At 39.9% G+C, this 12191-nt stretch overlaps 1 protein-coding gene across 4 annotated transcripts in view; it reads left to right on the top strand.

Annotated features, from left to right (window-relative positions):
- Nucleotides 1-12191, top strand: part of LOC144527125 (potassium voltage-gated channel subfamily KQT member 5-like) — a 172945-nt gene that overhangs the window by 123086 nt on the left and 37668 nt on the right. For all 4 annotated transcript variants that reach the window (XM_078265016.1, XM_078265024.1, XM_078265033.1 and 1 more), the window contains exons 2-4: nt 1346-1436; nt 4765-4891; nt 11244-11419. In XM_078265016.1, the coding sequence (XP_078121142.1) occupies nt 1346-1436; nt 4765-4891; nt 11244-11419 (394 nt within the window). The remainder of the gene's footprint in view (nt 1-1345; nt 1437-4764; nt 4892-11243; nt 11420-12191) is intronic.

Raw genomic sequence — 12191 nt, 5'->3', positions numbered from 1 at the left:
TGTTACTAAAACGTGTTTTTTTTCAGTGAAATTCTTGGGGGCACTACATAGTGCATACATTTACACTCAGAATTCACACACTCCCGGGGCAGCCTCTAGCTCACCTGGTAGAGCGTGCGCACCATGTAGGCTCAGTCCTTGCCAGTGGACAAGGTTCAAATCCGACCCTAGGCCATATGTCATCCCCCCTCTCTCTGCCCCATTTGCTGTCTCTCTTCAGCTGTTCTAAATAAAGGAAAAATTTAAAAAGAAATGTAGACACTCTCAAAAAGATGTCCGACAGTAAATATTAGTTTGTCTGGAGGCTGTTGGATATCTGTGATGAACTGAAAATGTACAGACAAAGTTCTATTACATGACTGGTTGAGGTACCACCCAGACAGCTCATTATTTTTAATTAGCTCCACCTTTCCTGTCCCTTTACCACTGGCTTTGCACATAATGTTGCTGGTCTTTCTGTCACACACACCAGCCTATTGCAACACCAGTTGCCTGAGAGGGAAATTCCCCCTTACTTTTTGAAATCACAAATTTAGACGCATAAAGGTAAGAGCTTAGCGAAAGGTCTGCAGTTTGAATTATTAACTTGTAACTATACAAACATGAAGCAGGACATGACTGGAAAAAAATCTATGTGTGCTCTACTAAAGCCTCTCCATGAAAAGTACACACACACAGCATATCAACCGGTCTTTCTCCAGCAGGCTTAAGAGGAGATCTGAGATGATAGAACACAGATGTGCTCTTACTGTTTAGCATCAAGAGCCACCGTAACTCTAAACCCCAGGTTCCTATTTCAGACAACGACGTGTTTTTGGAAGATCTATGTGATGGAAAAAAAACATGTTATGGTTATGAAAATGGAAGGCTACGGTTTCCTGGCGGAGGGAGCGACAGTCAGAGTGTGGAAATGGTCAGATGTTGCTTGTTTTCCAATAGCCGCAGTTTCACTGCTTGTTATTTGCAAATTGTGTTACACAAACAAGCATGATTAACTTGATATCTCAGGAAATTGAATAATAGGCGGCCTCGTGGTTCACTGCAGAGAGGAAATAAGTTCTGTGATTGTGCTGCCAGGTTGTTGGTGTTCTGCTTGGCCCTTCAGTGCCAGATTGGGTTCAAGAGTTTGTCACAGAGGAAAATACAGCCGACAATTCCACTTTCGTGGACATTTCTATGATCCACAGCACATTTGTGACCAGTGGAAATGATGTTTTGGAATTTGAGATTTGATCTGCCAATTAGCGTGGTGGTTTCAGAGGTCAGACCATTGATGTCATCTTGTTTGATTCCAATCGTATGTTGTATTTATGATTCTCTTTTGTTTTTCTGTTGTTCTGTTTAGGTTCATCTTGGTCTTCAGCTGCCTGGTCCTCTCTGTGTTCTCAACCATCCCGGATCATCAGGTCTTCTCCTCCTACTGCCTCCTCATTCTGGTACGGAACTTGACAACCATCAGCCACAAGCAGTCTTGTATAAAGTACTTGAAAGCAATACTTGAGTAAAAGTACAAGTATCTCACCAGAAAATGACTTTGGTAGAAATTAAAGTCACCTTTTAGAGCATTACTTGAGTAAAATGTCTTCAAGTATTTGAAATTTACTGTACTTCAGAATCAAAAGTAATTTTACGATATTAAATGTACTTAACTATTAGAAGTATAAAAAAAAAAACTTTATTGTGGCTTCCTCGTAGTGAAGCATAATATTCATGGTTAACACACCTTCTTAAATATCAAATTCAAAGTCTGACATCAATAAAGAGAAAAAAGAATTTTTTGTTCACTCCAACGTAAGAAAACATTTCCTGCAAGTAGCGAGTAACGAAGAAGCTTAGGGGAAATGTAGAGGAGTAGAAGTATACATTATATTTAGGATATATAGTGGAGTAAAAGTGAACATTTCCAGAAATATAATAACTAAGTAAAGTACAGATACGTGAAAATTCTACTTAAGTACAGTAACAAAGTATTTGTACTTTGTTACATTACAGCACTGGCCACAAGGCATATTCTATCAACAAGTTCATGCTGTTTTCCTTTGTGATACATTTTCCCCATAGTTCTTATTTCCATACCTTTTGCTTTATTCCCTTACCCCCCTCAAACCAGAGGCTCGCCAATAAATGGGCTTGGCAAGTAGCAAGAAATTGCAGTTCAGATATCTATCTATCTATCTATCTATCTATCTATCCATCCACAGTGGTGGAAAGTAACTAAGCAGGCTACATTTACTCAAATACTGTCTTAAGTACCATTTTTAATGATTCAATTTTAGGGGACTTGCTTTACTTGAGTACTTCCATTGTATGATACACTTCTGCAAATAGAAATATTGTACTTTTTACTCTTTTAACTACATTTATCTTATTACAAAACATTGTTGTCAAGTGCTTAAACCTTACATTTTTCATACAGTGTGCAGTTAACTCTTGTATTTTCAATAAAAAATATATTTGGCCTAACTGCTGTTTCTAAGCCTTCTCAACACTGCCAGGAATAACATTGTTTTGGGTAAATACTAAATGTTTTACTTTTTGGGCCTAAAGGTAGTAAAATGTGTCTAAAATGACTGAAATCAGCATGTAAATACCCACCATGTGTACGTGTCAATGGTAGACTAGACATGACATTTAATGAGATTTACTGTAATTAACACTAAAACTACAACAAACAAACTATACAACAAAAAAATACAAAATATACATGCTGACCAGAATGTATCTATTTTTTAAAGAGTTAACTGAAGGAGCCTGCACTACATTTTCTGGAAGCTCGTTCTATGCTTTTACTGCACAAAGTGTGAAGGTTTTTTTTCTCTCTTTTCAGAGCAACACTTTAGTGGGAATCATTTTATGAGTTCCCTTTTAAATCATACCTATTATTCCAAAAGTGGATGACTGGCTCGGCTGTGATATCATATGTTCTGTGAACAAGCTTATAGACCTCAATTATGTCTCCTCTGTGTCTGCTGTATGCAAGTTGGTAATTGTAAACATTTTAACCTCACCTTATATGACCTCTCTTTCAGACCAAGAATTAGTTCAGTAGCTCTTCTAAACTTTCTTAATTGTTTTATATATTTTAATTTATAAGGACACCAGACTGAACTTGCAAATTCAAGATGAGATCTCACCAAGGATTTTTATAATGGTAAAATTATTTCCTTGCATACATTGAAAAAGATTGCTAGCATAGAGTTTGCCTTTATAATTCTTTTCTGAAATGTGCATGTGAAATTCAAGTGAACTATCAACCACTACACCTATATCCTTTTCCACTTCCACTTGCTAAATCACCAAATCTCCAACTGTATAATTAACATTAGCATTCAAATTCACAGTTTGTGAATGTTTACATTTATCTGGATTTCATTTTAGTAACTATCGGTCATACTAATTACTCATGCTACGGAGACCATCTTGAAGATGGGATATGTCAGTGTCCTTGTTAATTATCCTAAATATTTTTGTATCGTCCGCAAAAAGATATGCATCAGATTGTATCACATTTGGTAAATCATTTATATAGATACCAAAAAGTGAAGGGTCGAGCACAGATCCCTGTGGAACTCCAGAGGTCACTGGTTTTCAGCCTGTAGTGGTTCTGAAGTGTTCTCAATAGTAGCCAGAGCCCCTAACTGCATATATTGAAGTAGAAAATGGAATAATGTATAAATAGAAAACTTGAGCAGAGTGACTCGAGCTAATTGTGATTTAACAGTTCAGAAGGGAAATATTAAGTACTGAATTAGATTACAAAGAGTACCTCCTCTATATTAAATTTTCAGAACTAGACTTCTAGATCAGTGGCTCATTTTTGCCCCCCCTTAAACTGGAAACTTTACGGAAACTGTAACGGAAATTCCAGTAACACTAAATGGTTGGGATAGACTACCGGCTTGTTTTTGGGCAGTTTGCAGATTATCTATATCTGCATTTTATTTGCCCGATAACCGATAAGGTTAATGAATTAAAAAGTGTTCTACTTTGGCTCCGTTACAGCTCTGTGTCTGTCCCTCTGCTTCAGTTTCACACACCACTGAGTCTGACTTAATGTCCCGCCCACGGGGCTCAAGATCTGACTCTTGATCTTTTACTGGGTATTATGTTGAAAGTTTCTGACTTATTAAATAATTGCTTAAAGCATCTAAACAAAGTTTTATGTTGGATTTTGTAACATTCCAAAATCTTAATTTTGACTTAAAGATTTTCATTTTCACTGTATATGCATATCGGTTCCAAATGGTTATCAGTTTTATTAACTACTAATTATCAGTTTCGGTCTATCCCTACTAAATGGAATTCAAAGTTACCCTCATAAAGAAAGTCAGGAAGGAGAGAAGGAGTTACTAGTGGCAACAAGAGCAAAAATATTTTTCAAAAGCCTATAACTGAAAGGGGAGGTCACTTTTTTAGTCGAGCTTTTACGGCACATGATTACACCTGCTGCTACAATTTCAATTGAAAATTGCACTGCACTAATTGCATCACTGTTTTTATCTAATGGGAGCTGAATCAATGTGTGCACATTAACAGACGCATCAGATAAAATACTTTGTCAACCTGGCGTTCATTTTAACGAGAACAACATTGCGTTAATGATATAAATAATAATGGTATAAAAATACATGATAATGTAGGCCTATTTGTAATCCACACTGACAAGTAATGACTAACATATAATTCCTGGAAAGTAACATTAGTATCTTCTTTAACCATTACGAACACACTGCCAATAGCTATTGCTTCTGTCTTTTTGAACAGGAGTTTGTGATGATTGTGGTGTTTGGGATGGAGTACATCATCCGTATCTGGTCGGCGGGATGCTGCTGTCGCTACAGAGGATGGCAGGGACGACTTCGCTTTGCCAGGAAGCCTTTCTGCGTCATAGGTGAGTTATGATAAGGAGCACACCCTTTTGTTGAGTCTGTTTTGTGGAAACAGACACAGAAAATTCCACCCCCCCTCCCAAAACAAAAAGCTAGCTTTTCCAGCAGGAGTACCATTTCCTCTCCTTCATTGTTTCACCTTTCGGTTGCCTTCCACTAGCCCTCTAGTGGACCTCAGTTGTGCTTTCTGTTAATGGCGTCTGATGAAAGACGTAAGCAGGGTTCCACAGCACGCTATTGGCCATAGTTTGCTCGTGCCATTTACAGTTGTGGTCAGAGCTCATAAGAACAGAGAGCATTTACGTAATGAGGTTGCATTAGCCGACTTTTTTATTCTTTCCACTGTTTAGACATGGATCTCTCGGCTCATTCTTGGAAATTAGGGTGCTCGAGGGAGGGAGGGAGGGAGAGCAGGGCATAGAGTTTATGCAGGGTGCCGTGTGCTCCCATCGTCACACTTTGTAGCGGGTGCTGTAGTTTGCCAGCGCTGTGCGAAAAGGAGCATAACCAAAGGGCGAAAATAAAGTAATTGATAGAAAGGCTGGGAGAATGTGAAAGAGAGCGTGAACAAATGAGCGAGATAATGGGATAAAGTGAGAAAATGAAAGAGAAAATGACTTGGACTCAGAAGGCAGATGGAGGAGATGCAGGTACACAGGACACTTTACAGATAGAGTAGGTCTAGACCACACTAGACCCCCCCCAAGAGCAAGCATTTGGTGCGACAGTGACGAGGAAAAAACGTCCTTATAATAATATAATAATAACTTTTATTTATATAGTGCCTTTCAAGAATCCCAAGAACATGTGTTTGTGGCTTTGACAGATACAAGATAAAGATGAAAAAACATAAATTGTCTTTACAATCAAAATGATGCAGTATTACCAATCACACACATTTGGTGTCTGAACTATACTGTTTTTATACAAACTTTTAAACGGGAGTGTATGTTGTTTTAAAATCAACAAACAGCTCATCGTAAAATTCTGATTCGAAAACTATATAAATTCCTTCTTTTTTCTTAATTTTGTTTCTTGTTATAGGCAGCAAATGTACATGCATACGTGTTGTAGAATTTGCCCCTGGCCTTTCATATGTTTGTTCATGACTTAAAGGCGAATGAACAGACGCAAACACAAGTTTAATTTTCTGTGTGTTTTCCTTGGCTCTGGATTACTTTCTTACATCTAAGAAAACAACCCTGATGATTGTGTTTCAGCTTGGGCTTGGAGAATACACTATTTATTTTTTTAAGATTATTTTTTGGGCTTTTATTGACAGGACAGTTTAAATACAGGAAAGGGGAGAGAGAGGGGGGGCGACATGCAACAACGGGCCGAGGGTAGGATTCCACGCCGCGGCCGCTGCCAAGGACTCAGCCTACATGGGGCACACACTCTACTGGGTGAGCTAGTTCACCCCAGAATACACATTTTTATTGACAAACCTAGACGTTGGCATTGACCTGGCATGGAAGTTGTAATGCAATGACCCTGGATTTCGCGCCTCGTTCATTTCAATGAAGAACGGAGCAAGACATATTCGTATGAGGGGCCAGCACTTTGTCAGCGCTGTGGAGATAGGTCTGGCTACAGTGCCTATCTATTCTGGGATAGGGGGAAACACTCTTTGTCTTGTTTGTATTTCTCTGCGTTAAGCCCCAAAAGCAGAAGGGAAGGGACATGCGCTGGGTGCTTTATCCCAGCACTGTACATCTGTTGAGCCAGAATATGAGCGCATTGACACTGATAGGGGTTCATAACAGTAAAGTGTTTGATAAAAGGCTGTATCAGTCTACATTTACATTGCTACGTTTTGGTTTAAAAACGAATATGCTTTGCTACGTTTACACCTCGCATTCCCCGTGCTGTGGCGTTTCAGAGCCCCTAAACCGGAGACATTTGAAAACACTTCTGACCCCGTTTAGGTTTGGAATCTGCGGGATTGTTGCTGCAGTCTCAACGGCCGCAAACGGAGACCTTTGGCAACACCGACACTGACGCCAACGTTTCACCGCCTGACTGGGTCATGACGTCCCGGTCTCTGAGACTAAGCTACTAATGTTACCATGGCAACTACCAGCAACGGGCTGCGTATACACGCTGCCTCCTGTTTACCCCGGCACGCACATGTCCAGTATACTAAAATGTTGATGAGATATGCGGTTTGGGCATGTTAGTTTAAATGCAGATTAGTTCTTCTACTGGAGCTAAAATCACTTGTGTGCATGAAGATCGCTTTTGGCTCCAAACTACGCTTAAAAACCAAAACGTAGCAATGTAAATGTAGCCTCATTTACAACTGTGGAATGCTGTAAGCCTGCTAGCCATGTTAGCTCCAGCAGTTTGCAACTACAACCCTACCCACCCTGTCTCTGGTCCTGCCTGTTTTTTTTTTGCTACACCATTCTAAAACAATTTGCTCAGAAAAATACTATCTGACTGCAACTTCAAGAGCTACCTGACACCCTTTTTTACCTTTTTTGAACATGCCCCCCTCGCAAATTTTAAAAATGAATTCAGAACCCTGACACATGCCTCAATGCCACCTCAGAATGCGATCGAAACACGAGGATTTAATGGAGGTTTGTTGGCCACATACGTCCTTCTGTCAATCACTTTCCTCACATTTTTCTCTCTACACCTTCAAAGGTAGTGAACCGGAGACTTTCATCTCCAGAGAGTCATTCATGTATTTGTCATGGTGTTGCTGCTGACTTTTCCCCCTTTTCCCTCTTCCCACTATGGGTCAAGTGGTTCATGGTTTATAAGAGAAGCCATTAGACACACCTTGGTCAGCATTTTCTCTCAAAAAACGGGTTCGTCAGAAGGACAGGAGATGAAGAGATGGTTCTAATATGAGGAAAAACCTCTTGCACAGAGGGAACTAGATAACACTACTCAAGAGTACAGTTTCACATGGCGCGTCATTGAAATGGACGATCTGTTTGTGAGAGGAGCAAAGGGCTGTTATTTCTTGAGTCATAGGAGCTTGTTACTTTAGTTGTCTGTGTTATTTGTGGGTTTGGTTTTATTCATTTGATCAGTGTGGTTTCTGTGAGGACTTCCTCTGATCAGAGTCAGCCTGCAGGCTGTTCTCATGAACCATTTGTTCTAGCCACGGAAAGTAATGCACTGTATAAGAACGCTCTGGTCGGGGTGGATGCGTGTGTCATAAAACACGGCTTTTATGAGGGGGAGTGGAGTTCGTGTCCCACAATAAACACAAGACTTTCACCCAGGAAACAGGTGTTTGTGTCCCGGGATTACTACTTAAAGGTATCGTAAGTGATGTTAATCCAATACACTTTTTGTCAAATTCACTGAATATCTCCTCAAGGTCTATTTTCAGTGTGCGCTGAAAACAATCCGGTGTTAATCCACCACCCTGGCTGTATAAATGGAAAACGAACAGAAAGGAGCGCACGAGCCATAAAGCACTATTCCAGCCAATCGACATGGCGGCGACAGTTGATGGTGGGGGGGGCAGCATGGGAATATGCCGGCCGGCCAGTAGTTATCTGATTGTAAATCTGGGGGGTGGAGCTTCTGAAGGGGGGGTTGTATTTGTTTGGCAGTTGAGTTCAAACATCAACAATCTTTGCGCAGAATCACTTACTGCACCTTTCTGAAATCTGAAACCTGTAGAGCAGGGGTCTTCAACGTTTTTTTATGCCAGGGACCCCTAAGCTGAAAGAGGGACCGAGTAGGGAGCCCCTTCTGCATACAGTATACTGTATACAATTGGGCCGAATGGATGAAAATGAATGGAAATGTATACATTTTATACATCATGTTTTAAAGTGCTCATATTATGCTTTTTGGCTTTTTCCCTTTCCTTTATTGTGTTATATATCTTTTTTGTGCACATTTATACAGTCCTTCCAGAAAAATGCGTTTTTTTTTTGTGATTGTTGCAGGCAAAAATCCTTGATTATGCGGCATGTTTTCTTAAAAAATGCGATGGAATATGCGGGATAGTTGTGCAATTTTATGCGATGAAATTGCAGGAACTTGCAAAAACGAAAGTGCGGCGTATTTGAAAAAATGCGGCCCCTGCATAAATATGTGGACTTTGGCTGATTATGCGTTATCACGTTTTTCTGGAGGGACTGGTTTATAGGTTTACAAAGTCAAAAAGCCCAAAGTCCACCCCAAAGGGACTTACCATCTCCAACAGAAAACACTGTTCACAAACTGCTCCAAACAGCTCTGTTGTAGTCCAGCCTTTACTTCCGTGACGAACGTGCGTCACTTTGTAACACACATTATAATGCTTGCCTAGCTGCTAGCGTGGCACTCCCTCATACTCTGCAACTGACTAGCTAGCAGTACGTACTGCGCATGTGCGATGCCCAACAAAGATGGGACAGAAGTGACATGTCTCACTCTGTAGCTAAAACAGAGAGCTCAACACACAGGGTGAAAAGAGGAGCTGCAGCAATGTGCAGTACAACAAATATATGGTGTTTTCTGAAAATTAAACCACATAAACCTGTTCTGGTACAACCTCTTAATACAATTATGAACCTGAAAATGAGCATAATATGAGCACTTTAATGTTAAACATACATGTGGAAAGCACAGAGAAAGCACAGTGAATCCTTAAGCTTAACTCTATGGCTACCATAGTGGCTACCTTACCTAGTAAGCATATATTTAATGTGTAAATTAAATGTTGTTTTCACAAATAGGCTAATTTATCTTTGCTTTTAATATTTTAATTGAAATTAATGTAGATTTTCAGACATATTTAAAAAAAAAAAAAAAAATTTAATTTTCAAAAAATGATTTTTTAAACATAATTTGGTGGCCCCTGCTGCACTAACTTTGAGGACCCCCTAGGTGTCACAGACCCCCTGTTGAAGATCTCTGCTGTAGAGGTTATAATCTCAGTGACATGCAGTGCAGTTCGCAGTGCGATATAGCCTATCACTGTAAAGCTTTTCACCGTAAATTTACAGTAATATACTGGCAGCAGCTTCGCCAGTAAACTACTGTTTATTTACAGTAAGCATACTGTTTTAAAAAAAAAAATGTTTTTCTGTAAATAGACATACAGTTTCTTACTGTATTATTTGAATTTACAGTAATGTACTGGCTGCAGTGTAATTCCTGCCTTTTCCTTTATTACAGTAAATACCTGTAATCTGTAACATTCACAGAGAGTGCTATAATATTATTTTCTCCCAGAATGCATGATCCTGCATAAAATTAACATTAAAACAGTAAGATACTGTGAGAATTGAGCTGTACATTTACATCAAAGATTTCTTCCCCACTGTCCTGTTTGTGTCCACACAAATATCAATGTGGTTGCCGGGCGACTTATCCGAACATATAAGTGCATATAGGAAGAGTACACAATACATTGTTGTACTGTTTTCGCCCATGGTGGATTATGTCAGCTCCAGGAACATGGAAGCTTTGTTGGGATAATTTACCACAGTGAGGGGTGAGAGGGAGGTGACCACAGTGAGTTGCTGTTATTGCAGCAACATGATAGACATCAAGCCAGTCCCACATATTCTGACCTCCAGGCTTGGATGAGCATCCTGCCTGTCTGTTTAATGGGCCAGTCTCACATTGAGATCAATATTAGTATGATATACTTGCCTTTAGGTTGGACTTTTAAGCTATTGGGGGGAACACTTCTCTGCTCCTATGACAAGTCTTTTCGATTTATTTTTGATGTTCGTAAGCGTGTAGCATTGTATTTATAGAACTTTATCCAGGGGGGGGGGAATCACTGTTGTTTCCCAGTAGTTGGGTGATACAAATGTTGCATTTGCATCACAGAGTCTTAAACCAATAATTTGAGTCCACGCTCAAATGTAATGAGCTCAGCTGGCCTGAATTACATGAGTGTTCATCGACAATGCAAGACATATAATGAAAATAAAAGATATAAACACAAAGATGACAAAAAAGTTTTAAAATGCAAAATGCCGGATAAAAGCACAGGTATACAAAATAACACAGCAGAAGACATGTCCTAAAATATTATTCCCATTAAGTAAAATATACTAGGACATTTATAAAACTAAAATGTATGATGCCTGGATAGCTCACCTGGTAGAGCGTGCGCCACATGTACAGAGGCTCAGTCCTCACCACAGCGGCTGTAGATTTAATTCCCACCTTTGTGGCCCTTTGCTGCATGTCATTCCCCCTTTCTCTCTCCAGTTTCATGTCAAAGCTTTCCCATCAAATAAAGGCCTTAAATGAAAAAAAAAAAAAAATCTTAAAAAAAACTTAAATGTATGAACATGACGCCAGATAACACTGTATTTGGATTCCAGGGTTGAGTCATAACGAGTTGCCTCCTGTGTGTATTTCCTCTGTGCCCTCCAGACATCATAGTGCTGATTGCATCAGTGGCGGTCGTGTCGGCGGGGAGCCAGAGCAACATCTTCGCCACCTCTGTGCTGCGGAGCCTGCGCTTCCTGCAGATCCTACGCATGGTGCGAATGGACAGAAGAGGAGGCACCTGGAAGCTGCTGGGCTCTGTGGTCTACGCACACAGCAAGGTGGGCTGCTGCAGATCAATGGCCCATACACACTAGTTGTTGTTGTGGTCGTAAGCTATAGGACAAGATCCCTGGGAGCTGACAAGGATTCTTGCTGATAATTGCTGCAACATAGCATCATGACTTTGTAAGCTCCAGTGTGATGTCGTGAAATTGCTACACCACCGAGTTGCCACATACTGCGGTGGAATGTAACTAAGTACATTTCTGCCCTACAAAGGAAAAAAGACCTTAACTCGCTAGAGTGTGGAACTTAGAAAAATTACTTTAAAGTTTTTTAGTTGTCCAGCCAAATTAATTATAGGTAGGGCACTGGAAATCTGGCAATGAGATGTTTTAGTAATGAAATGTATCTACATAAACAATCTGAAGCTCAAACTTGACTTTTTGACTTTTGACCTCTAGTTTGAAGTTACTATACTCTGCCTTTGTATTGTCTGCAAAAAGTGAGAAGTCACGCCAAGGTAAAAGGCATTAACTTCCACATTATCAATATTTGGTATTATATATTTTTGATGATTTACAATTACTTATATAGCCATCTACTTATTGCTATCCTGTACCCTAACTCAATTTGAGCGTTCCAAAATAAAGTCAAAAGCGATAACTGGTGTTACGGTGTTCTGCCTTAGTTTCTCCTGGGCTTTTGGAAGTTACTAGCCTGACGTCGTCATACTCAGATTCTAGTCAGAATATGAGTCTGATACTGCTCCATTGGGCTGTGATTATGGGGCGTGTTTCAACCGAACCAGGAAAGAAAATGCCTCTGCGC

Source organism: Sander vitreus, chromosome 2, assembly GCF_031162955.1.
Source record: "Sander vitreus isolate 19-12246 chromosome 2, sanVit1, whole genome shotgun sequence".
Taxonomy (NCBI): Eukaryota; Metazoa; Chordata; class Actinopteri; order Perciformes; family Percidae; genus Sander; species Sander vitreus.
The sequence above is the reverse complement of the archived record's forward strand: the minus strand, read 5'-3'. Positions and strand labels throughout refer to the sequence as shown.